This window comes from Limanda limanda, chromosome 7 (assembly GCF_963576545.1).
Source record: "Limanda limanda chromosome 7, fLimLim1.1, whole genome shotgun sequence".
Classification (NCBI taxonomy): Eukaryota; Metazoa; Chordata; class Actinopteri; order Pleuronectiformes; family Pleuronectidae; genus Limanda; species Limanda limanda.
The window spans coordinates 22,298,496-22,324,896 of NC_083642.1; the positions used below are offsets into that span (position 1 = coordinate 22,298,496).

A 26,401-nucleotide genomic window follows, 5' to 3' on the forward strand; every position below is an offset into this window, starting at 1 on the left:
AGTAGCTCAGGTCCCTTTGTCATTACAATGTGTTGTCATTCAACAACTCACTTTAAACACAACATGTATTCTTCTCTGTAGAAGAGTTCTTACTGTGTGCCACTGTGTCTTTTTAAAACTACTACGAGGGTGAATCAGAACAGTGAAGCTCCCGGTAAACATGTTATAAAGCTCCATAAAGCTGCAGATCCTTTTAATAATTATCGGTAGGTTCGTCAATACAACCTTTTTAAAACTTTGCAATGGTTTCACAGCGTCATTTGATCTAGTAACAAGAGTGACGATCAGTAGAACACAAACCTCCACCAGGGCCCAACAGTTTCTTTTTGAAACCACATTTAAATTCACTATCTTGAATCATATTTATAAGGATCAACACTCACAGAGGCCTTGGTTCCATCAAGACCATTTCCCCTGAGCACGTCAGGGATGAGTGCAAGCATTGGGTGTACTTGTACCAGTCTGAGGATATTTTTTTCATTCAGATCAAAGCACTAGTTGAAAAATGCGCTATCTCACAACTTTAAAGACATAAAAAAATGACCTATAATAACATTTAATGGGGTCTTCCTTGCCCCAGCCCTTATACAAAAATCAGTTGAGTAGATTCTGAGGAATCTTGCTAACAAACAGATGAAAACATACCTTGTTTGTGAATATAATTATACATATATAGGATATGAACAACTCATTATATCCAATCACGAGCTCCCTCTTTGCAAAATATGCAACATATTAAGCATCGACCAATTAAATCCATGGTCTCAGGACCAAATCAAATAGTCGCCAGTTGTATCAGCTGCTTGTCCTGTCTCGCTCCAAAAGAATCACAGACCAGCCCAGTTGGTCAACACAGACATTATCTCACTGTGTGCAGCTTGAAGACCTCATTTGGTATTCAGCGAGAACATTTCCAAACTCATAACCACGTCATGGTGCAGTTTAAAGGCAGCGCTATGCAAAATGCCCACTGCAGATTAAACTGGCCCAAGTTTTATCTTTGGTCTGTTCATATTCATGTTGTGCAGTTACAATAAAATATATGTTTGTAGACGACTTGCTTTTATTCACTCATCTCAATAAGCTACTAGCACAGAGTATGTGCTGGAGATTTGAACCAACAAACTACTTAAATGATCCCACTGTTTGCTGCTGCTCTGTGACAAACAGATGATTATATGAGCAAGCAAATCTTTGGGCACACATCTCTGTTGACATTAACATTAATAGACGCGGTAAACAAGTCTGAAGCTGGCAGAGGAACATGTTTGAAGTGTCCTCGGAGAGGAGCGGATCTTGAGTTCGGGCTAAACTGCTGTCAGGTCCATCGATACCGGCTTCACACCACAGTGCACAGAGACAGCCCGGGTCCTGGCTGCAGGCTCCCACTTTAAACAACTCCAGAGCCGGCTATCGAACCCTCCGGCTGGCCGTCGATATCACCTCTGTCTCTCTCTCTCTCTCGTCACAGCTGTTAGCCATGCCAGAGAGAGGGGGGGGGGGGGGGGGGGGGGGTATGAGAGACAAAGTGCTGTCAAACCCAGAGGAAGGTGGGCAGCAAGGAGTGGGTTGTTTGGGAGAGTTTGGTGAATCGAGCTGCTGCAGCTCTGGATTCTGACTGAAATCGAGTTCTGCAAGTTTCTCCTTGAGCTTCTAACACAAGGTCTCTCTCTCAATGAGATCCAATGCTCGGTCCCCTCATCATTTCTGATGAGAAAGTGAATTGTGTCCCTGAAATAGCGATTTAAGTTTGATGCTTTGCTGAATAAATGGAGAGTTGGTGACACTTCCCCACAATCTCCTGAGAGAAGTGTGCATCTGACTGACGGCCGCAGTTTAAATCTTCAGAATCACGTCCAGCGTGTTCAAGAGTAATGCCGAACTGTAGATGAGTTAAAAAGACTAGGACGTCATTAACACCAGGCATTTATATCAGATTTAGAGATAAAGAATATTAAACAGTGTGACTAATGTGTGCAAACATCAGGACGATCAGATATGCCAGAGCAACACTCAACCTTTTGTAAGAAGTGACCACTGTCCAGTACTTATACTGCACCGTCCAGACTATTCTGTATGTACATTGTTACACATGTGAATATATTGCTCAACAAATTATGATGGGATATCAAAAGTCCTAAATTTATTCTTCTTAAATAAATCTTAATTCAAACAGCCTTGTAAATCTCTCACAATTTTTCTTGATATTTAGCCTCAAAATCTGCTCCACACATTCACTGCATTAAAATCCTTGTAGTACTTGAACTATTTACTCAATCAACAAAACCGTTATACTTCAATAGTTGTAGTTTTACTAACAGGCTTTTGGTCTCCAATTTAAAAACCAATGTAATAATAAATGTACTGGTACGTTTATGTAATACAAGAACTGAATGGTTGTAGATTTTGTATTTATTTCACCAAATACCGACCACACAGTGCTAACTGATTTAACTGATCCAAAGTCTTGTATTGATCATGACTGATGTTTATACTTAATTAATATGGATTTTTTCAGAATCATATATGATGAAATATAACACGGTTGACCTCTTGAAAAGCAGGACATCGATCCCTCAGTGTAGAAGAATCCCAGTGATTCCAGTGGAGCGAGGGAGCAGCAGCAATGAAGCCAGTGATCCAGCAGATTACCTGTTAGGATGGTAGTGTGTGGGGGGGGGGGACCAGGCAGAATCATGGCTCCGTCACGATGTTCTGATGAGATCGGTGGTAGTTAGCTGAGCAGGTTTACACAGCACTGAATCAACTCAAACCAACAGTAATGGGGGGGGGGGGGGGGGGGGGACTGGTTAAGAGGGATGTGAGAGTGGGGACTGAGGAGGAGCTACATGCAAACCAGGTGGGAAGAGAGCAGCAGCAGCAGAGTGCATGGACAAGATGAGAACAAGCAATGGACTGAAGGGATCTCATGGTTCAGGTTGTGGAAGGTTGAACCCTCAGCATGAAACTTTTAATTCAGTCTGTGTTTATTGTTCTGCCGAGTCGACCTCTCTTGTTAAATAGAGGTCAAATCCCTCAGAGAGGAAGTCTGGACCAGTCTCATCTGTTGTCCTGAACCACTATGGGAGAAACGCAATCGCTGGTGGCACAACCACGACACCAGCACATTTCTTTCTTTGCTGGAAAACAGTGTCTCGCTCCCTCTGGGTTAGGGAGTGGAAACATCTCAGGGCCTTGTTCTTTAATGAGGGTAAAATGGAGCATGATATGGACAGGGACTCTGGTGCAGCATCAACAGTAAAGCAGGCACTTCACCAGCCCAGTGTGGAGGGTGTAGAGCTTGAAGGTGGAGCTCTGAAGTTGACTGTGGATGTATGTTTCAACACTCAGCTACAGCCATAAACTCTAGGTAATTACAGAATGAGAAGTCTCCTCCAGGGGGCGGTTGTGCTCCCCCTCTGAGAAATGTTGTCACTGCTCCTTTGCATCGAAAGGAGCCGGTTGTGATCGTTCCGACATTTGATCAAGACGCCTCCTCGGTGCTTACGTGTGGGGGTTTCCAGGAATATGACTGGAGACATGTGCTAGACTCGGAACATAATGAAAGGATGACACATCTCACCTGGCTTTGGAACACCTAGGGTGATTTGGATGACATTGCTTGGGAGAATGGTTTCTGTACTACCTTGCTAAGCCAGCTCTCAATTTTAGCCGTTTTTAAATTCCCAACTAAATGGGAGTGCAATTGGGAAGGAAATTAATCAGGCAGTTTTGCCCTGTGCCATTAAGGTTGAAAGACTTCTTTACAGAGCTTGGTGCTTGTGAAACATCAAAGTGTAGACCAGCTTTCTATTGAAGAAAGAAAGTGCAGGAGAACATGAGGTCACCATGGATGGAAGGTTGTAGGCAAAGAGAAACAGATGGACAATCTCCTAAATGGAGTTTAGGCAAGATTTGCTAATGCATAGACATTCAAGGCTAATTAGATTATTTTACGGTAAAAGAGAATCTCCCTCTTGATTTTATGCTTTGGTTTATGTGAAATGGAAATGTTGAAGAGAGCCCTTATTAAATCTCTGGGGTCATGAGGAGCTAAAGCGGGTTCAAAGAGATGGAATAACATCCAAAGGGAAGCACATGTGGTGGAAGACAAGATCAAGCATGGAGGGAACTGCAGCAGGCAAAAAAAAAAAAAGGTCAGCGGCCCGGCAGCATATAGTGGTGAATGTGTTGCTGTATCCCATCATTCCTAAAGTCCTGGCTCAAGGTGCTGAGCCTGGCCGGCTTCGTGTGACAACCTTAATGGCTGATGAAGCGTGGCCTGCTGCATCCCCAGTCTCCACCACCAAGCCCGACACCTTCCCTCATTTAGGAGCATTGTCTCCCAATGAGTATCATTTATCACCCCCCCGCCTCGCTCCATGCAGCCGCTCGGGCGGTTTCTCTGTGGCCCTCGCCCATTTCCACAGCTGGTAAACAGCTAAATCCCTCTCCCAATCAATGCAGCCTATTTAACTTGAGGTATTGACTCGCCTGCACCTCGGCAGACTTGAGAGGCTGAAAAAATACAAACAAATTAGACGGGGGGAGAAAGAACAACAGAAATGGTGACAAAGACTATGAAAAGTCACATTTCCAATAATGAGCTTTTGGTGGCAGGAGGGGAAAAAAAGTGGCAGTGTGGAGGCAAAGGATGCAAGGGAGGAGGGAGAAGGGGGAGGGAAAGAAAGGGACAACAGAGAGGGAATCGATCGATATGAACAGATAATCACCAGGCCTCTGTTCCAATGTGTAAAGAGTGTGACATTGCAGAGGTGGGGACGGCCGGGAAGAGATCAATGGGCTGCTTTTTGTTGATCCGTAATCCCTAACTATCTGCAAGTAATTAACCTTCAGAGGAGAATGCAGGGAGGAAATAAATTGGAGAAATACGAGGAGGAATAGCAATGAGCTCAAGTAAAACAGAAACTGCCTTTCATTGAGCAGAAAACTGCAAAGGAAACCAAATTAAGAGTTAAGTCTCCACTGCTGCCTCTGCAATTTGGGACATTGGGATCGTTTTTTATTGGTCAGAGACTACGTTTACTGTGAATGACCAAGTCTCCCTGTGGTTCCTAACATAGAAATAAATATAGAGTAACTCCAGTTAGAGCAGCAACTCTCACCTGGAGTGTTGGAAATGTAGATTTGTTCTGGTTTTGTCTTTTGGCTGCTGAGTGCAACCTCCTCCTCTAAGTAGAGAGGATCTTATTAGGAGTTAGAGTGCCCTCTGTGGGCACTGTGAGAAAAACAAGGGGAGAGGTGCATCTGGTCTTTCAATAAAAGAAAAAACATACTCGATGCCAAAAAATGAAAGATTTTATAACATAATTTCCCCCCTTTTCTATTTATAACCAGAGTGGGTGTAACAAGATCAGCCAATGTCAGAGGAACACAGCACAGAGACAGTGGTAGCTCTGCAGGATTTATTGGCACACAAATGCCGGTACAGTACTTCATGATGATCTCAAATCAAATTTCACTTCCATCTTGTCAGGGGTTTACATTGAAAGAATGCTAAAGTTAGTAAAAAGGCAGACCATCCCATCAATTCAAAATGATACAATGGACTGGAGGGGTTTCACCTTGAGTGAAGTAAGAAATGTTTCAACACTCTGGCCACAGTTATAGAGCTTGTAGTGATCATGGCGTTAAATATGTGGAAAAGTCATTTGATGAAATGATCATCGGATAAAAGCAGAGATTATTTCGACAAGTACTTTGTCATAAACTCAAAATGTGTCACTGGAAAAAAATCGTACAATTCGACAGCAGTTGAAAAACAAAGAAAAAAACATTCTCTGTTGCTCTGCATCGTGGCTTCAGTGGATTTCTCTTTGAGTTGAGTGCTTCTCCTCGGCTGCTGAAGACAGGTCTTCACCAAAACGGACACCTGAGGATAAAACAATATTCATCAAAGTCTGCAGAGAGGTTATAGGTCATTCAGTTAATAACAACATGACTTCAGACAAATTAAAAGTCCAGGCTTTGTCACTGCTATAACTATATAGTGAAGCAGGGAATGTCAAGGAGTACTGACCATCCGATGTAGCACTGGCACAGGTTCTCATGCGACGTGGCTTGTTTAATGAGGAGCTCCACTTGTGTTGGCACATCCAGCGTCTCATCGTGAGAGAAGTCTCGACCTGTAGAGGAAATAACTCTCGTCACAACGCTCCACCTTTGACAGAAAGTTCAGCCTGGTAATAGTAGATTTCCTTCATGTTTTAAAATACTTTATCCAGCAACACAACAGGTATTTGAGGATATTTTAGGGTTTTACCAGGAAAATGTGGTGGATAAGTCCTACAGTAAAGTTCTATGCAGGACTGTAGTGGTAAAAAAAATGTGGGTAAACTCTAATTTTGGGAAAAGCTCTCTCAAGCCTTTATTTAAATGTTGGATGAACTGCAGTCACATGTATAAGAGACTATATTATAGACTAGGAGACAAGAACAACTGAATCATATAGTTCAATAAATTAGCATTTTATTATTATATTGTGTATATGTACTGGTGTGGGATAAACAAGGATGGAATGTAACTAAGTACATGTACTCAATTACTCTATACAAATTTGATGTACTACATTACTTAAGTGTTGCAGTATAAATATTAATTTATACATTTACTCCATTAGATTTCAGAGGCAAATATTGTACTTTTTACTCGAATATAATTTTCTATCTAGCTTAATATCAAGTTACCTCAGAAATTAAGATGTTTGCGTTTCAAAACATATTAAGACGGCAGTAAAATCCTACTTTTACATCAATGCATGTTTAATAATAACAACACAAAAACATACACAGTGTGCATTCATTGTGAAAATTGCCTATGTCCAGCCAGCATCACTGACATATAATGTTCAGCAAACAATGTTGTTGAATTTGACTCAAACTTTTCGAAATATCAAGTGACTAACGCTGTTTCACCCCCACTGAAGCCCTAATAAACGGGTAAACTGATAATTTGCCAGTTAATGAATCATATTTTATTCTTGTTTCAGAACATTAGCATTTTTTAGTGGGAGAGAGTCTGTAACTGTAGATTAGTAACGATTTATCCGGCGTCTTTAGTCAGTTTGTGCCTGTTGGGAGCTGCAGAACTCACCTGTAAGTTTGTCTCTCACTCTGTTGATGATCTGAATAGCTTTCTTATTGAGAGCTTCAGGCTGTACCAGGCCGTCTCCGACTTAACAAAAGAGAACACACAAACACACTGGCATCAACAACTTCACAAATTCATCAAATATAATGGCTCCCTCTCTCCGACAACAGTCTTTGCAGCTGAGGGAAATCAAATTGGGCCTGAGTGCTGCAATGAGAATAACTCAGCCACTGTGGTAAAGCAGCCAGAGAAAACCTCAAAGAGTTGTACAGCTACAGATAATCCATGGAAAGAAAAAAAATGAAGTGGTGACTCACTGAAGGAGTGAATGGATTCAGGCACTGTGGTCCCTGGTTTCTTGTGTGTGGTCTCTCCGAGGTCGATTCCCTCAAGAGCCTCTGCAGACGACAGCGAACACTCACAGGTTAGAAACTCGGTCTCACATCATGAAGACAGAAACAGCAACCAGTTGTTACTTAAGTTTCCAAACTCACCCACTGACTGTCCTGCAGTGTACGAGTCGGTCCTGGTTCGGGAACGCTTGTTGCCTTTGATGGTCGCTGTGGGACCAACAGGGGAAAGTATGTAAGTTTTTTTTTTTAATTCCTTGAGAAACAATGAATAAGGTGAACACAATTCCCCTGCAGAGATTAAGGTGGCTCACCAGTGTGATATTACTGAATATTTCCTTAGCTTTATTTTAAAGGTATGATCAGGTATGTTTTTGCTTCTTAAATGAGCAAAATGACCCCATTTTGAAATAAATTAAATGCTTGTGTGTATATATGTGCTATAAATATATTGTATGCACAATGTTTGTGGGCTACTACACTGCAAAACCACATCACACGCTGTTTTCAGACTATTATCTTTAGTGATGATTAAGTTTTGGAGGAAAGCTTTCATGCTGCACTAGATGCACAACAAGAAAGTCTCCAGTCGTGTTTGTAAATCCAAGTATATGCAGCTGCAGGTAGGAAGGAAGATGAACTTCCAAATATAGTTAGATATTGGTCTAAGGATATGGTTAGGTGTGGTTTGGACTATTCTTCACTGCTACTTGTAAATGGTTGGGAGCGTGGTTTGTCATGTTTTCAAGGCTGGATGCTAGATACTATTTTATGACTCTGGCTCAGCTCCTCTCACAGCCTTCAATAAGACGTCTTCGTATTTGTTACAGTCAATATGGCTGCAATTAATTTCATTCATCAGAGCAAGATAACTTTTGTTACTTCAGTCAACAAAGGAACAAAGTCATCGGTTTGTTTTTTCTAACATTTTCCTTGATTTCACAGAAGATTCATGGATCTTGATTTTTATGGGGAGTTCTATTGTAGACTTTACTGTAAATAATAGATGAATAAGGACACACATGGTTGATTTATCAAGTTTGTTTGTTGATTGTTTAGTTTTTTTTAAACATCCAAAAAACACCAGATCTCATGATGGATTACAACACCCAAGGTAGAAATATAATAATAATAATAATAATAATTCATTTTATTTGTAAGGCACCGAGGATCTCAGAGTGCCACAAGTACATACAAATATAATTGAAGACATTCTACAGGAGAATTAAAGTAAAGTCTCTCCATACAGTAACTACAGTAAATAAAAAAATACTAATCAAAGTATTGCAGGAGTATCATTGTTGGAAACTGGATAGTCCTGATGAGATTAACATTCAACACACACATATCGAGGGGCCTATACTCATAAGTGATGTGAAAAACATCCCCTCCAGTCGATGTCAATATCGTGGTTTTGCCATAATGCAGTTAGAAAGAAAGCCTTACAGTTAGATCTGTAAAATAGTAGTAACAGATTTATGTTTAATCTTTTCAATATTTTTAATTTGTTTTATTGTTCCCAAGAAACAAACGAAAAGTTTAAATTCAAAAAGTAAATAATGAGCCTCATTGATGATAAAACGTATTCATCTGTTGTGGATAAAATGTCTTCCTCCAGGCAACACTCAAAGTATTTGCTGGGAAGCCGCTCATTCACTCTTGAATGTTACCGACGACCTTCAGACATCGACACCACTTCTTTCATCATTAGCTCCATATCTCTCAGCAATATAAGCCAAATAGTGTCTCAGTCTGTGATGATTAAATGTACGTGAAGCGGAGGAATTTGTGCAAACATTCATTCATTATATTGGGATGAACTTATTCACATCCACTTCCTTATTGTTGTCAGTGCTGTTGTGCTTGTTTGCATCTGAAGCATGAAAGTGTCTGCTGCTGATCTCCTTCCACTTACTGTCCATGAGCCTCCAGTTGAGCAGCGGGTCATAGACGAAGGCCTCCAGCACGGCCATGACGCTGTCCCGGTGCTCCCGCAGCACCTCCATCACTGTGTGGCACGTGATGCGGTAATTACCGTCCAAGCCGGTCACCTGGCACATAGTCAGACACACACTTTACAAAATGCCTACAAAATAAGACCTTAGATCTTGTGTTTGTGTCATACAGCTTGGTAGGTAAGTGAAGAAGTGCTTTGAGGTTTGGTAGAGGAGCTACTGAATAAAATGTAAACCCTTGAAGCTTTCATATTTAATTAGTTTTCATCTCTGCTCATTCAATAAATGCCACAGTGAGTCATAGGTTCTGTTAAAGCGCTGCGCACTTAAAAGATGATCATTTTGACAAAAGTAAAAAAGCTCTGAGAGAATTTAAGTTCAGTTTTGCAGTTCATTGGAATCTTTATTGAACAGATTTCTGACTGACAGAAAACTCTCTACACACATTAATACACACACAGGGTTTGGCGTTGCCTACCTCCATGGCGTTGGTCAACATCCTCGTCAGTCTGAATGGGATCTTCTCAGGGAACTTCTCTCTGGTCATGGCCACCTGTAAAAGGTTGTATTGAAACTCAGTCTCATCAATAAAAGAGAATAATATGTTGGCAATAATACCTATGTGTACATGGACAGAGACTCTGATATTAACTGTTAATAATCTGAGTAAGACACTGCCATGAAAACAGCTTTTTAAGATTATCTTAACCGGAAAAAGGTCACACTCTGACCAAGCACTAATTGAAGTCATGTGTAGTATTCAAACTATTATCAAACAATTATAGCGTCCTATGGGAGTTTCATTCACAGCATATTGCTACATCAAAATGTAAAACAGTTATCAATTGCATGATCAGATGATGCTCTGTTACATGTAAACTAGAATATTAATGGAGTATTCTATTAGAAACTTGATTAAACACCATAATCAAAATTTAGAATAAAGTAAATTGTCGGAATATCGGTGTCCATGTAAATGCAAAGGTCAATGTTTGGTAAGAAAATCTCTTCTCACCTCAAAACAGTCTCCAAAGTCAATGTGGAGAATCTTCCCACTTAATCGATCCAACATCAAGTTGGACGGATGCCTGACAAATGGAAAAATAGTCTCGTTAACATGGTCATGGTCATTATTCCAATAATCATTTAGAAATAATACAAGACTTCACCTGTCACCCAGTCCGAGGATGTAGCCCACCATTGACATCACAGCCAGGGAGCGAGTGTAATTAGTCCTCCTGTCGAACCAAACCTGGAGGAGAAGGAACATCTGGGTTATCAGATTTCTTGGTTCACATTCTCGAGCAGAACAGTGTGGAGAACAGCAGAGAAGTCTCGGGCAGACTTTCCAGACACATGTAGAACATCAGGTGCACAAAGTGTTATGGAAGTCATTTAAAGGTCTGTTTGTAAAGTCCTGCAGCCTCAGTTGTTGGAAAGTAGGATACAGAGAGAAAATGGATTCTTCAGTGGTTCTAAGTGTTTCACTTCACTTCAAGTGTTTTCCTTCAATTATTTTAAATGTGAGAGACTGGACTCGTAAATTGGACTCAGTTAAAAATACTGTTTTTCCTCTTATCTAATGAAAGACTGCCAGAACATCAATACCTCTACTAAAAAGTTTATTTATAGGAATGTAGGTTTTCTTTTCTAAAAACAAGCACTCATTGGGGACATTTTCTCTCAGGACCACCTGAAAATGAGCATGGATGCTGAAAAGATCAAGTACACTCAATCTGTTAACAGAAAAGTGGAATATCCCACCTCCGAGCTGGGGCTCTTGAGCCAGAGGAGCTTGGCCAGGTCGTCTCCTGCCGTGTTGTTGACGGCATGTTCAAACACCTCAACCTTCTCCATCAGTGTCAGGTGGTCGTAGTCTGGGGCCATCTGAAAAACAAGGGATCAGGCAAGTCAAATGATGCAATCAAGATACCAAATACCAAAGGAATACAAACCTGCTACTGTAATGACGCACAACATTAAGAGTTTTAGAAACCCCCTGATACATTACTGAGGAAAAAAACACACATAAAGACAACTAGAGGTCTTTCTTTGCAGCCTGAGTCCTCACCATCCCAACGACTGTAAAGATTAGGGTGTAAACTACCGGTGTTTTATAGAAAACAGTTTCCTGCAAACTTGTGGTAGAAGTGAAAAAGTCCAGAATGAAAATTTACTGCTGAGTCTCAGTTTCAGACAGAAACACCTTGGCTCACACTCTCAGACGACCATTTATCACCGTGTTACCCCCCCCCCCCCCCCCCCCCCCATAGTCCTCATTCTTTATCTGAAACGGATTTACTGCCTGACTGACAGGTCAGCATAATATCTTGCAGGAAGGCATTTAATTGCATGTAACCAATAATTAATAACTCAAACATCATTAGGAAATAAAACATTTTCATTCATATATTGTTGGTAGAAGCAAAGGTATGTATGCAAATGTGCAGTGTGTTTAAAGATGTCCCCATTTCAAGTAATGTCTGTAATGCCTAGGGGTCAGACTCAGGAGTAATCATCTTGTTTTTGTCATCTCGATGTTGTTTTTTTTATCCGTGTTCCCACTGAATCGTTTCGTGGCCAAACACTACGTCATCATCCTGCTCTGCACCAGTCAGACTTGAATTTCTAATACGTTGTTTTTGTATATGCTCCTTCGCCTCCTTCACATGAGGCATTTCTCGAGGGGGTGGGGTATGAACTTCATTTATGCCAATGCAGGACCTATGTATGTGTTTCCATTAAATACTAATTGATATTCATCAATATAATCACCAGCAACAGATGCTTCTTGAGCTTTGATGAATCTATTTAGTATTCACTGAGGATGTTTAATGTGAAAAATACATATTTACAATTATTTCATGAATGAGACCAGCTGTTTGCACAAACCAGTAAATAACATATGTACACGAAAGCTCATTTACACATGGATTTGCATTTAATAAGATAGCATGATTAAACTGCATCCTGGGAATGTGAGCGTTGGAATGATCTTAATGCTTCTAAATTAGTTAACTGACTGAACACATTGAAGGCTGTGCTCTAACAAGGTAAACAAACAATATTTACATGTTTATATTACATTAAATGAAACAGGAAAAATACTATTTAGATTTTGGTTGGTTTGTTTTCAGTTATAAAAGGAGAATTTTGCCCCCAAGTTTTGTCTGAAGTGCCTCTCCCTAGAAATTAAACTTTTTTATTTGAAAATTTAAATGTTTTGAATGTTTAACCCATAAAGGTAGATTGTTCAAAACCAGCATTACGTCGAACAATAGTCAAGTCATTTAACTTCTTGCTCATATCAAACATTTAAGTATGCTTTATCTAGTTTATATGAAGGTAGCAGGATCTTTATGAATCTCATTATTTCTTACCCTTAGCATGATGCGATGTTCAATGTTGAGCAAAATCTTTTTCTTCTCCCTGTAGTCTCTGATGAGGGCGTGCAGCGTGTCACAGTGCGGTACCCAGCCAATCAGGCCTGAGTTGGTGGACAAGGGGATCACTGCGTAGCGCTGGATGCTGTTCAGGAAAATACACAATACAAAACACACAACAATTCATTGTCAAGACAATAATTATGGTTAGGGTTAGGTAAAGATTAATGTTAGGCAAGTAGTCAATATGGTTAATGTGAAAGTAAGTCTCCATGAAATCAATGTAAGTCAATGTTATATCCTCTGAAGTCATGGAGACATGGTCATGTGTGTGTGTGTTTGTGTGTGTGTGTTTCTGTGTGTGTCTCCACCTGAGGTTCTTTCGCAGTGACGCAGGGTCGTTGGCCAGCAGCGTGTTGACTAAACCAAAGAGCTGCATCACTCTCTCATCCTGCCTCAGGTCCTCGTGGCCCTTCAACAGGAACATGAATTCGCTGCCATTGCTGCCTACACAGGGCGCCACAAACACAACGTTGATGTGCTGCTATAAACGAGGTTAAGACATTGTGTAAGAGACATTATATGTTTGGACTTGAGAGTGCTGGCTGTTTTCTCCAGGGTTCGCTCCTCCTGCTCTGCACCTGCATCTCTCCGCTACTCTCGCCTGAAGCAGTGTCTTCAGCACCCAGTAAATTATTTCATATGAACCACATTGTTCACAGGGAAGGTTTCGTCCCAGCAATCCCTCACTCTGTTTGACTTGGAATGGCACACGCACAAAAAAACAGATATGAGAAGTTGAGTTCTAAATAACCACTATGAAATGGAACCCCACATGTGATTTCTGAAAGAAGGAACTCAACGCTTCACAAGTTCCACTCTGTGACCTTCATATCTGAAGTTTTATCTGTTCACTCTCATCAATTCATTTTTTTTTTTTCATTAAATCACATGGAGCGGAGCGAAGTGGAAATATGTATCAGGGCACTGGATGAACTGTGACATCAACTTGATCCTATTAAGCAAAATCAAGTTTTCATCATGACACAGAGGAAAATGTACTGAACTTATCTGAGGTACAGATGAGGTCACTTGTCTGTTTGTTCCACTTTCTCATTCTGTCCTTAATATTCTAAACAGACCACATTACAATGATTTCCCCCACAATGTAACTGTCATAAATAACACATTTTAATGTAGTTGACTGATGTTTCCAGTAAAAGGAGTAAAACAAAGTCCCTGTTCAATGCCAGTCCCTGTGAGCGATGTGCCGAGAGTCTCTCGGGGCACAGAGCACGGACACTAAATCTACGTGGCCTGGAGTGAGGTGACAGGTCTTAATCTGAAGTCCTGCTCCAGAGGTTAGGTGATGTATTGGCCATCATCTTTTACACAGGATGATGTGTAACACTTATGGGATACATCAGAACAAGGTATCACGTTGGCCATTGGAGAAGAGTGAAGTACAGTGAACCGTTTGTGATTGATATTCGGAGGATTTTGCTGCAGGACAAGGAGACTTTATAGTGCTGAGCCACTGTTGAAGCACTCCAGTGTTGTATTTCACATCATACAGCATGAGGATTAGATGTCAGACCTATTTATTTATGTGTTTGATATAATGACCATGAACAACGTTGGGAGGATCCAATGTGTGCCTGCATGCAGTATTTCTCCTGGGATGGAAAATGAAAGAACTACGTCTTCGGAACAAAGCCGACCTGCCGCTGAGCCTTGTTTTTTCTGTGGTCATTTTAGTTCTATTTGTATGAAGTTCATCACTGGTTTGATCTTGCTTCTGTTGGTAGAGAAGATTTTTTTTCCCTCTGGTGTATTATCCACACACATAACTTTGCCATGACTGATGAATTCCAAATAAATTGTGGCCTTGGAGCTTTTCATTGTTTGGGCGGTAGATTATATTAATATTGAATTTTCTCTAATGTGACGGCCCACGCCTGCTGAAAGCATATGACTAGAAATGCTCTTTAATCCATTTTCCTAATATAATCGGTACAGAGCCAAGGCCTGTGCAATTTTCTCCTAGTCTTACCCATGATGGTGAGCTTGCGTGGGCGCTGTTTGGAGGTGATGACCTGCAGCGAGGCGGCGATGGACTGGATGCGGATGATAGGCTGGTTGGGGTCGTAAGTGCCGGGTACGGCCAGTTCCAGGTCCCGGCACATCAGCAGCTTTGGAGACACGTACTGCAGCTCCAGGGAGGTCAGCTGTGTGGAGAGATGATGAGGTGGCAGAGAAGAGACAGTTACTTTTGAGACTCCACTGACTAACCAGCTCCTTTCAACAGTGCTTTCAGCAATTAAACGGGAGTGAACGACACTGGCTCATATTCAAGTGAAGGTCTTATCTGCAGAAAGTTGTGGATTCGCAACCTTCAATAAATCACTGGGGAACACTTCACTCTCTGTGTGCATCAATAAACTTATTTTCTGCCTGACTACAGTCAACAATCAGTGATTTAACCTGCTTACAATCCGACTCTGGATTCTATTTTAAGGCTTTTACGCTTAAATTGTTAAATCTGATGAATGGTGACTCCAGCACAGCTTCAACCTGCTGTGAAGCCACTGTCTGAATGCATCCTGGTGAGGGTTTATATCTATGCTAATGCCCTGTGGGGGAAATATTTGCACTGCTCCCAGCAAGTTATTATAGTGCTGTGTATTTCATGCTGCTTACTGTAATGCCGCAGCGGGGGAGCATCCCCCCAGAAGCAGAACTCTGCCACACTGTCAAACAGTATGCCTGTCTCCATTCTCTCTGTGAAGTGATTGCTCCTGACAGAACTGGTTTTAATGTCATTCCTCAACAATGTGATGATAGCTGTGAGAAATGACATCTATCAGACCAATTTCATCTTCACTCCAGATGCAACAAAAGCTGAAGCTGATGAAGTTTAAGCTCTTGATGCCGTGCCACTTACTCTGACTCGTACATCGGCACCACTTGCCTCAGACAGGTTCCTCATAGCTGGAGCCGCTTATCCAGCTGTGTGCCACGTAATGACAATATTAATGTGGACACTGGTTTATAAAGATCAATAAATTAAATGGTGGCAATTTAACAGATAGAACAGGGGGTAATACAAGTACTAAATTCACAATTTAGATGCAATAAAATAAAGTAAACCACACCTTATCATAAGCATGGCTAAAGAGGTCTGTTTCAAGCTTCCTTTAAATATTTCAAAGCTTCTGGCTGCTCTTAGGTCCTCATCAAATTTAAATTTAAATTTTATGAGTTCTTCCCTGACTCGTACTACATCCTTCTGACAAGATTTGTGGAAATCCGAGCTGTTGCTTTTGTGTAATCTTGCTTACAAAGTAAAAACAGACAGGCGTTGTCATGGTGTACAAAAACTGAAAATCTACAATGGAGGAACAACTTTAATTGTGGAGCAACAGGTAGTGAATAGGGGTGGGAATTGGCAAAAATGTGACGATTCAATAGTAATGCGATATTTGGGCCATGATTCAATAGTATTGCGATTCTGCGATATATTGTGATACTGCAAGTATTGCGATTCGATTCTGTGATATATTGCGATTCATGTCCCCCATATTATTCAAAGGCATTACAAAAAATTAGGAAAATAAGAGTGCTCAACTCACTTCAAATGTCACATTTAATTATGTGAACAACATTGTCTTCTACACATTAACTGAAGTGCAAAAACTCCTGAACATTCAGGACAAAGGACCTTTGTAATTATTTTCTGAATAGGAGACCTCTCACATGAACGCTGAGCTCCCAGCACATAACTTACAATTATTTAAATACAATACAGTAACATAAAGCAGACATAATAGAGTAACATAAACCTGAGAATAATCATATAAATAAGAGTAACCTAGAGCTTCAATCAAATTGGGCAGCTACTGTATCTCCTGCAGTGGAGAACATCCTTTCAGCAGACACACTAGGTATCTTTTAAACTCTGAAACTCCTCGTCATGCTTTGCCAGCCAGGGGCTGTAACATATATAATTGTGAATAAAGTATTTTTAAAAATTAAAAAAAAAAAAAAAAATGCTTTATGCAATAAAGGGCAATACTTTGTGCTACAGTACCGATAGTATCGCGGGCGCAAGATACTGAACAGAATCGATTTTTTCCCCCACCACTAGTAGTGAACAGCTGAAGGTTAACAACACACAGCTTGTGAGAAGCCAAAACCAGAGACAAACATAGCTGCAACTTGTAGAATCTATGTCACAATATATTAAAGGAAATGTTATTACATGATTTTCCACCATTCCTCTTTGACTTCCATTATCTTTCTGTCTCATCACTCCCAGCTATCCTTCAACACTTCTATTGGCATCTTGTTCAATTAGTTCATCCAGACATGGATGAATGAAACAAGTCCCATCTTCCTCTATCAAAATCTTCTATTATACCACTTTACGTGACTCACAGACAGTATTTGGGATTTCCCTGTCAGGAGATCACACAACACGTTCGGATATGAAAGAGAAGAAACATTTCTCATCACATCTGATGAGAGATTGGAATGAACATCAGCATGCAGAGCTGCTGGGATGTCAGCTTGATTTTCCCCTAGAGCCATAATAGATGTGATGGTCTCTTTTCATCCACATTTCTCTGATTCATATCAGCTTTTAGTTGAAGTTCACTGACATTTGTATCTAATTATTTGTTAATATGTATGCAGAGCGAGGGAAGGGAGATCTGATCACAAGTGGTCATCTAAGATACATATTAATAAAAGGGGCCTTTGCTCCTTTGGTGAACACGTCAAAGCAACACTAATACTCTCCTGTACTTAAGGAAACACCTCTTTACTTTTATACTGTACTGTACAACTATATTGTTATCCATGTAAGGTAGCTTATATGAAATTCAGAGCACTGACTCTGTAGTTTCACTCACCTGTGGCAGCTGTTTGGAGATGCGTCTGAACACGTGGTAGTAGAGGTCCCAGGCCTGAGTCAGGTCTTTGACGTTTCCAGACCGCATGTACTTCCTGCACCAGTCCTGAGCCTCCATCAAGTCCCTGCCATAAGCCTATAGCACAAAGGTATTGTTATTGCAATGAAATACTATTTTTTACAGTTGCCATAACATATAAAATGCCCAACACTGTGATTATTTTAGCTCTCTGTGTATGTCTCTCCCACAAACACAGTGACAATGGTTCCATCAGTCATAGTTAGACAGGCTATCAGGAGCCAATCCACTGTATCAGAGGCTCAGTGGACTGTAAAGAAATCCACTTCCCTGAATCAAACAAGCTCAACTGCATTTCCATAACAGGCATGCGACTCAGCATGCAGGCACCGGCCTTTCATGTACTGGTCATGGGAGCGTGCTGGGGGCCAGTGACTGGCCAGACTAATGTCAAAGTAAATCCTGAAAAACTGATTTAATTTTTGTACAAAAAATAAGCGAAATATGGTTTTGTTGTCACATCTCAGCAACTTAATTCAGGAAGTTAAACATATCAAAAAGTTACATCTTAATTTGTGAACACATTTACACAACAAAGTATCGTGCAATCTTTAATCTATGTTAGAGAGATCATGTTGTTGCACTAAGAAAAGAATATATTCAACCCCATTCTGAGACGCACCTGGTTAAAAGAGGTTTCTTTGAGGGTTTGAGGTCCTCTCTCCATCATGGCATGTAGAGGCTCCAGCACAGCAAACATTCCCTTGACATTGCGCTCACCAAAGTAAAGACGTGAAGCTTCTTCTAGGCCCTCATGCCACATCTCGTGCCATAAGATGGCCACTCGGATGAGTTCCTCACTCACCTGGATGAAGAAAAACAGATATGAAAAGGTCAGTCTGCTCTTTGCTTTTCTCTCCAGCTAACTCTGGTGTTCATAGATTTCGATTCAGTTAGGGATATTTCAGTTTACAAAACCAATTATGCCAGGATATGAAAGAAATTGTCAGGAAACTGAAGATGTAAACTGTGCAAGGAAACTGCTAACCTGTCGGTGCATTAATAAGATAATAAGGTAGGGCTGTTATGATTTCATACTACCCATATTATAATAATTTTATAGCATAATAATAATAACCATTTCAAAGAGGAATGAACTTTGAATTTGCAAGAATATTCAGTCTGACTTGGAATTAGTATTTATCATGAATCTGTATCGTTCTGGTCACTTTAAATCATTCTATTAAAAGAATGATTTAAATTCATTTTATGAATCAATTGGAAATGGAGATCGATTTTAATCAGAGAATCGATTTTTTAAAACCCAGCACTACAAGCTTCATTTTCATGCTGGAGAACAAATCTGCATCACACTTCAAGTGAGGGATGAATATTATTTTATCCAGTGATATAAATATAAATGATTTAGTGTCTCTACCATCATGGCCTGCTGAACCAAAGTGTTGCAGTGTTCACACATGTTCTTCAGGATTTTGTTGGCAGCGTTGTGGCGTGCTGTGGTGGTGGACTTGGAGGCCACAGTCAGTGGGTAGATCAAAGCCTGCACGAGAAAAGAGAAGAATCCACCAATTCATTAATATTCACTGATGCTACTGCTTGGTTATATAGTTATTAACACAATGGTGGTCTTGGTTCTGTTTTATATTAACATATAAAGCATTAGCAGCAGTGTGAGCAGACTGACCTGAGGATGATAGCGTCCGATGTCTGTGAGCAGCTGGTGGATGAGGCGCCCCACCAGGGCTCGGGGGGTATCGATTCGAGCTATGAGCTGAGGGATCACCTGGAAAAGCAGAGACATGGATAAAAACCTGGGGTTATATATAAAATATGAGCTATAGCACAGACATGGTGAGGAGGTACTGACAATATAGTGTGTTTTAAAGTATTTTTGAAATACACACTGACACCAGCATTACTCATTTATCTTACACAAGCATTGTCCCTTACACAGGTATTCCCTTTTCAGACTTCCCTATCTCTAACTAAATGCCATGTGTGTGTGTCTGTGTGTATTACCTGCAGCCAGGTGTCGATTTGAATGGTCTTGATGCCCTCCACCAGGCCTTCGTTCACTTCAGGCCAATGACCATAGTCAAACCAAAGAGTCAGAACCCTGAACAGTGAGAAACAGGACAAAAATTAAGGAGAATGGAATAGTGACGTTACAAACAACCACTAGAGGTCCTCCTATACTCAGTTGCCACATAGTGTCCATGACGAAGGTTGCTGTGTGTTTGCTGTGCATCAAGCTTGTGTTACTCATTTATCTCACCTGAGTGTGTCCTGCAGGTTATTTCCTCTGGACAGGGAAATGGAGCGGAAGAAACCTTGAACAGCAGGAACTGTGTACAAGAGCAATGTCTTGGAGAGATCCTGTGGAGAGACAACAGAGGCCATTTCATTCACGACAAAATCAAATAAGCATCATTCGACAACACACTGTATTGTAGGCGTTCACTGTAGGTGATGATGGCAAGGTTCACTATAATTTACAGGTCAAATATTCATAATGTTACCATTAATGGGGAGAGAAAAGACTGAGCAAAGCTGGAATAAAGTATTAAAAGATTGATGTTCAAATAGAAGATGAGTTTGGTTTAGTAATATCTTGACAAATACAGTACGTCAGTGCTCGGCTTGTGTTGTCTGTAAAAGATGTTGAGACTTTGTAAAATTGTTAGAACTGTGCCTTCTGGGGAAACAACTGACAACTGCTGTGTAACACATGCATCGATATATCTGTATGTCAAACAGTCTATCACTCTTATGGGATCTGTAGTTTTTCAGTAGCAATTCCATGTGAGCCAAAACTTTACACTGAGGTTTGTTGCTTGAGCGGCTGAAACATTCCATGAGTAATGCAGACACCATATTTGTGTGTATTGTGTGTACCTAAACTAAGGGTTTGTACCTTGGCTTGATTGGGATCGCCGGGTGAAGACATCCCTGAGAATAGCATTTCATCCTCTCCGCTTCTCACCTCACTGTACTTCTTCTGGCCCGGTGAGGGCACAGGACTATGATCGGTACTTTCAACTTCGCTGTCACTGTTGCTGGCTTCACTGTTAGCACTGGCACCGCTGGCGTGGCGCTGGCGTGACTTCTTCTTCTCGTCGCGTCCCGCATTCTGGTGCTTGTAGTGTAGCACCGCCTCAAAGTTCATCACGGCCCACGCGTGCCAGGCCTGCAGACAGATGGTACAAACTGGGTGAAGCTGGATTTCCAAGAAGGTGGAAACTGGAAATGACTTCCACGTTTCATATGATGCATTTTTCCAGTTTACTAAGGGGACAGACATCTCCCAAGGGCCTGTAATTTTTCTCATCCAAACATTGAAGTTTAATGTTTGTTGCGTTATACAACCAGCTATTACAGGCGACAGGAAGACATGAGGATGGATGGGGAGAGGTGTAATGTGGGGGTAGTGACATCTTTGTAGCCTGCAGCTAAAGCATGTTAAAGAAAAAGCAGAGATACTCTCAGCTATTCCATCACCTCATTTATTCGATGCATCAGGAAAGGAACAAGCAATGTGACAGTCTGATGAGCAAAATAAATGAACTGTGTGTAGAAAAATAGCTCTTTTATTATATGTTTGTTTGAAAGGTCATTTAAATGGGGTTTAAAGTTTTCCTAATGATACATCACTGTCAGAGCAGCCTCCTGCTGACACAGCTGGGATTTTACTGTGGCCAGAGAAAAGTCAAAAGTGAAAGGTTAGAGAAGAAAGGGAGGGACTGACCTTGTACCAGTTGCGGTCATGCTCAGTGGAATGGCTGTAATACTGCAACACCTTGGGGATGGTGCTCTCATTGATCCCCTGCAGACTGAGCTGCCACTCTCCCAGCTTCAGGAAACATCTACATGGAAGAAAGGGATACACATAAAGACAGACATTTCATCTAAGATAACTTCTCAAATACCTGGTTTTCTTCCAATTAAAAAAAAACACTTTTTCATGTCTGCAGGAAACCTGGCACACAAGGTGAAGCATCAATGACATTCTGGCTTGTAATAAAGAGAAAAACAACTTTCATCCTCACTCCACATCTTGAACGCATGTTCTTGCACTGTCAATTTGTGGTTGAGCCGGTATGATCTGCTGTAGGGTGTGTCCCTCATGCAGCACTACGTTACACACCAGAAATGATGGGTCTTCAGCTAACAATAAAAGGCTAGTTTGGTATTCTCAGTACGGATATTGTGGCAGAGGTGAAGAGACCAACTCAACTGCTGTGGCTGTTCATCATGTGAAATCAAAGGACAACATGACGTCTGTTTTTTTGTTTGATTTTTAGTTTGATGAGGATTATGTGCTGGGTTCAGACCAAAATGTTGAAATGATACTTGAATTGGGTCGAGTTTGTCACTTTAGCTGGACTGATTTCTTTTCACAACATGTGTCTGTTTTAAGTGTAAACAAGCAATGACGATGTGTGTCAGTGACAGGGTAACACAAACTCAGTGCAGCTTACATCAACTACATTAGTCTCGGGTCGGGTGTTCGGGTTTGTTTTCTATTGGGCTCAGATGGGTTCAGAGAAAAAAATAGGGTCAGAGCCTCTCTCTATTACATATGGCTCAGAAGGAATGGGAAGAAAAAATACACAAAAGTCAGCCCCCAAAAAACAACATTTTAATGTTCTTGAGATCATAAAACCTCCTAAAGTCCCAAGTCAGCGTTTTTAGTAGAAGCTCTGCAGTTGCAATAACAACATTAGCAACAAGCAGGCAAATGCAAAGCTGAGTCAAACCACCAAGACTAATCATTCTGAGTCTAACATGACTCTTCATCGAGGTCATTACTCATAACGACTTGGTAGTGACATTAAGCATACCAAGGGCAGTTATTAAAAGGGATGAGATAATTATTCTGGACTTTCAAATCATCCACACATTTATCACCACTACTTAAGAGAGCAGAGTAATCGTGTGCTGAAAGATTCTGGGATCCCATCTGGAGATTTTCAATGATCCAAGGCCGTTTCATTTATATTTAATCCAACAATGGGATCCCTACGGGGGACTCGACTCCATCCGTCACAGGAACACAGAAGCTGGCAAATAATGTGACCAGTTTTGTGGGAACAAAACAAAATTCGAACACAACGGCAACAATCAGAGCAACTATTAAACAGTGTGTTGTCAACCCATCTATCTAGTTTGAATTAAAGTTTTAGGGAAGAAGCAGCGGGAGGTCTGGGTGTTTGGGAACAACCTGTTAATTTAGACAGGAGACGCCAGGCTTACTGATCTCCAGGTAAGAAACAGTAAAATTACACAGGATTCTTAGGAGAGAGTGGAGGCATCCATGTGATTGTGTGGATGTGTCTGACGGAGCAGTCCAGGTGTGCTCCATACCACACAGCTAACCTGTATTCAGGAAAGTGTGTCAGCACGTCTGGAGAGAAGACGTCCTGACTGACAGTATACAGGTGTTTTCCCTAACATGCATTCCTCACACAGCCAGAGTCACTGTCTGGAAGAAGTGCAAATGAAAAAAATGAAAAAAAAAAACTGCTGCCTGTTGTCCTGCTTGTGTTGTCAAGTATGATTTATGAAATGGGAGGGTGCACATGACTGCACAAGCCCAGATCAGACTGCTGTATGATTTACTGTACATGTGATTATACCCGTCTGCTTCTGTGTTGCACGTTTTGCTTGTTTTTGTGTTGTTTGAGCATAAGACAGCGCAGACAAATTATCTTTTCCTGCACTGGCAGGACACTAACACTCAACCGTAAAGGAGCTTTAGATATTTCCCGCAAATATTTTGATGAGCCCACAAGAGCACGAAAAACAACTTGAACAGTTTGAATTCATCCCCAGCTATTTTGGAGGATTCGCAACTTTCCATTTTCTAATGTCCTACACCAGCATCTGAAAACACAAGATAATTATTTGATCAAGTTTTTCAAAAATCTGCTGTAAAGTTTGCCAACTGGTGCGGAGACGTCGTCTTTTCTGACAGTGAGGAGAGGTGATGATGACGTAACGGTGCCATGGCTGTGCCAGTGTGGTCAGAAACACCCAGTGGGAGAGGAGAGACACTTGGTGAAACCTGTAGCATGGTGCCATGTGGTAGGTGATGAGGAGCTAAGACTGCCAACAGGGATCATTTTATTGAGAAGGGGCGAGACATTCAGAAAGTCTGGCCAGCTGCGAAAAAGACCGCAGGATGCCAGTGGACTAGTAAAAGGTGTCATGCCAGATTGTGGTCATGCTCATGGAAAAGAAGCAGAATGCACTGTACGTGACCCTGGGTGTTTACATTGTGAGGACAGAAAACAAGTGAGCTGACATTTTCCTTGCTGCACATTCTCTCTATTTCAACGAAGTGGGTTTTAGAATTCACAAACCACAACCAAGCACATTATGCGTTGGCATTACTGTGGGGGAATCTGACAAATTGTGGATTTACTTTCCCTCCAGCTGGTCTGGACTGGCCATCTGGCCCACCAGGCACTTTCCCGGTGGGCCGATGTACCATGTCCTATGACGCTGTTGTCTTTTTTGTTGTTGTTGTTGATGTTGTTGTTGTTGTATGATGGGCCCATATACACCTCCCCCTTTCGGCTCTGTGCCGGCTTCATTTAATAATAAATGGAGTTGGATGGATGGGGGCCAGTCAGGGCCAAAATACCAGGGCCGATTTGTTCTCCTAGTGCAGCCCTGCCCTCAAGAGTTTTAGCTTGTGTTGGAGACCAATAACCAAAGCAATGGAGTCAGTCTGTGTATTCATCTAATGTTTGTTTTTTTCCAAAAACATTGTGTGTATGATGCAACTCATTTATCAAAGTGTGTCATCTTAGTATCTTGGTTTTCGTACTAGTAAATGCTTCAAAGCAACTTTTTGATTGTAGATAAGAGAAAAAATATCTCTACTGTAAATGTACATATATTGCTACAGTGACATTTTCAGCAATCACCACACTTCTTGTAAAGTGAATGGTAATGATCCGCTTCCTCTGGTCCATCTGCATTAACTTGATGTGTAAGTATTCAGATTACTCCTATATAAAGGTCACATGGTCTGTTGTATTCATTGCATTATGAATGTATGGATTAAGACTTTGTAATGATAAAGGTTAGACTGTTGAAGTGTCTCTATTAGGTTGTTATTTACTCCAGTTCAAGACTCATTTTTTGCTAAATCAACCCGTTTCTGGAGACAATTTGGGTCCTCTGAAGCAAATCATTATCATATAACCTGCTCTAGCTCAATGTTAGGCCCGTTCTGGCAGGAAGTTCAGAAAGTTTCCGAAAGTTTTCCAGTTTAAAATTCCATTTAATTTGGAGTCCCTCTATTTGGGAGTTCTGCCTTCAGAAAATGTTAACAGGTTGCTGGTTCCTAAAAAATAACTGGAACAAGAAAAACCTGAAATTGATTGGATTGGCATTATTTATTATATCTTTGCAATGGAAAAAAATACGTGTTTCATCAGACTTCAAAAAGACAGGTTTTTGGAAATATGATATTTCTTCTGAATTTATATTTTTCTGATGTTTGAAGAATTGTTCACCTGTTACTTCCATTGTATTGGATTTGGCTGGAACTCTGTTTACCCCTGAAACCCCCAAAATGTTGTGTAGACTCAAACACTTCACCCACCCCCCCATCGGCATAGTGGTGAATAGATAGTGAATTTGTATTATTGGGTGAACTATCCCTTTAAGTTGCAGTTTACATCAATGTCTGTCCAGAGTATTTGTTGTTTAAAGAAAAGCAATGCATTGTATTAAGTGTGTACTGTTATTTTTTGTTATAATTAGAACAATTCATGAGTTATGCCCTCAAATGTGTCTGTGAGCTCACAGTGACCTTTGACCACTAGAATCGAATCAGTTTATCCTCGATTGCAAGTGAATGTAAGTGAAGGAATTTGAAGAAACTCCCTTCAGGTGTTCTTGGAATCAGGTGTTCAGGAGAATGGGATCGACAGAAGGATGTTCAATTTGAACAATAATACCTCCAGCTGAAGCTGATGCATGGGCAGAGACATATTTAAACTCTGGAAAGGTATGTAGACACTTGATAGTCACCTTAATCCAACCTCATTATGCCTTGTCATAGCAAGGAAGTTCCCATGTGTTGTAATCTTTTTTGTAATCTTTCATTAACATTAGCACCATTCTTTTTCATGACAGTGCGACAGTGAGCCAACATGCACAATACCATGGAAATGAAGCCGCTACATGGAGTTCAGCCATCATTCATTGTACTGGTCACACCTGTGCTTTTGATACAGCGACAGGTCGAAACTGCTTCTGAGAGAAAGGCTCATTAGATGGTGAACTGCTGCTAAAGTGTTTCAAGAAAAGAGACAGACAGACCTGGCCATCAGTTTGTGGACCTCCTGCTTGTGCTGCTGGTCCTCGGCTGCGATGGCGTGCTGGGCCTGCTGCTGCATCCCTTGCACAAAGTGCTGCATGTGCTGAAAGGCATCAATCTGAGGGAGGACAACACAAATGCAGGTAAAGGCTTGGTGTCGCTCAGAGAAGTGTGTTTGTCTGTAGTGCCTGAAATTAGTCTGAATTAAATATTAGCATGTGATATATGATTAACAGTGAATAGCTGACTAGCACCATTTTTTTTATGAATGAGAATAGTTTTTGATAGACTATAGATGTTCAATTTTCTATAGATC

The 26,401-nt window shown here is 40.9% G+C and overlaps 1 protein-coding gene across 2 annotated transcripts in view; it reads right to left on the bottom strand.

Annotated features, from left to right (window-relative positions):
* Positions 1-5,412: 5,412 nt before the first annotated feature.
* Positions 5,413-26,401, bottom strand: part of mtor (mechanistic target of rapamycin kinase) — an 87,895-nt gene continuing 66,906 nt past the window's right edge. For both annotated transcript variants that reach the window (XM_061074315.1, XM_061074314.1), the window contains exons 37-58: positions 26,088-26,203; positions 21,496-21,613; positions 20,665-20,937; positions 20,026-20,126; positions 19,770-19,866; positions 19,435-19,533; positions 19,168-19,290; positions 18,412-18,594; positions 17,712-17,846; positions 14,852-15,026; positions 13,170-13,305; positions 12,796-12,943; positions 11,180-11,302; positions 10,585-10,667; positions 10,431-10,503; positions 9,894-9,968; positions 9,376-9,511; positions 7,605-7,670; positions 7,428-7,508; positions 7,114-7,194; positions 6,041-6,146; positions 5,413-5,893 (exon numbers count right to left, since the gene is read on the bottom strand). In XM_061074315.1, coding sequence (XP_060930298.1) covers positions 5,878-5,893; positions 6,041-6,146; positions 7,114-7,194; positions 7,428-7,508; positions 7,605-7,670; positions 9,376-9,511; positions 9,894-9,968; positions 10,431-10,503; positions 10,585-10,667; positions 11,180-11,302; positions 12,796-12,943; positions 13,170-13,305; positions 14,852-15,026; positions 17,712-17,846; positions 18,412-18,594; positions 19,168-19,290; positions 19,435-19,533; positions 19,770-19,866; positions 20,026-20,126; positions 20,665-20,937; positions 21,496-21,613; positions 26,088-26,203 — 2,544 coding nt within the window. In that variant the 3' untranslated portion in view covers positions 5,413-5,877. The remainder of the gene's footprint in view (positions 5,894-6,040; positions 6,147-7,113; positions 7,195-7,427; positions 7,509-7,604; positions 7,671-9,375; positions 9,512-9,893; positions 9,969-10,430; positions 10,504-10,584; positions 10,668-11,179; positions 11,303-12,795; positions 12,944-13,169; positions 13,306-14,851; positions 15,027-17,711; positions 17,847-18,411; positions 18,595-19,167; positions 19,291-19,434; positions 19,534-19,769; positions 19,867-20,025; positions 20,127-20,664; positions 20,938-21,495; positions 21,614-26,087; positions 26,204-26,401) is intronic.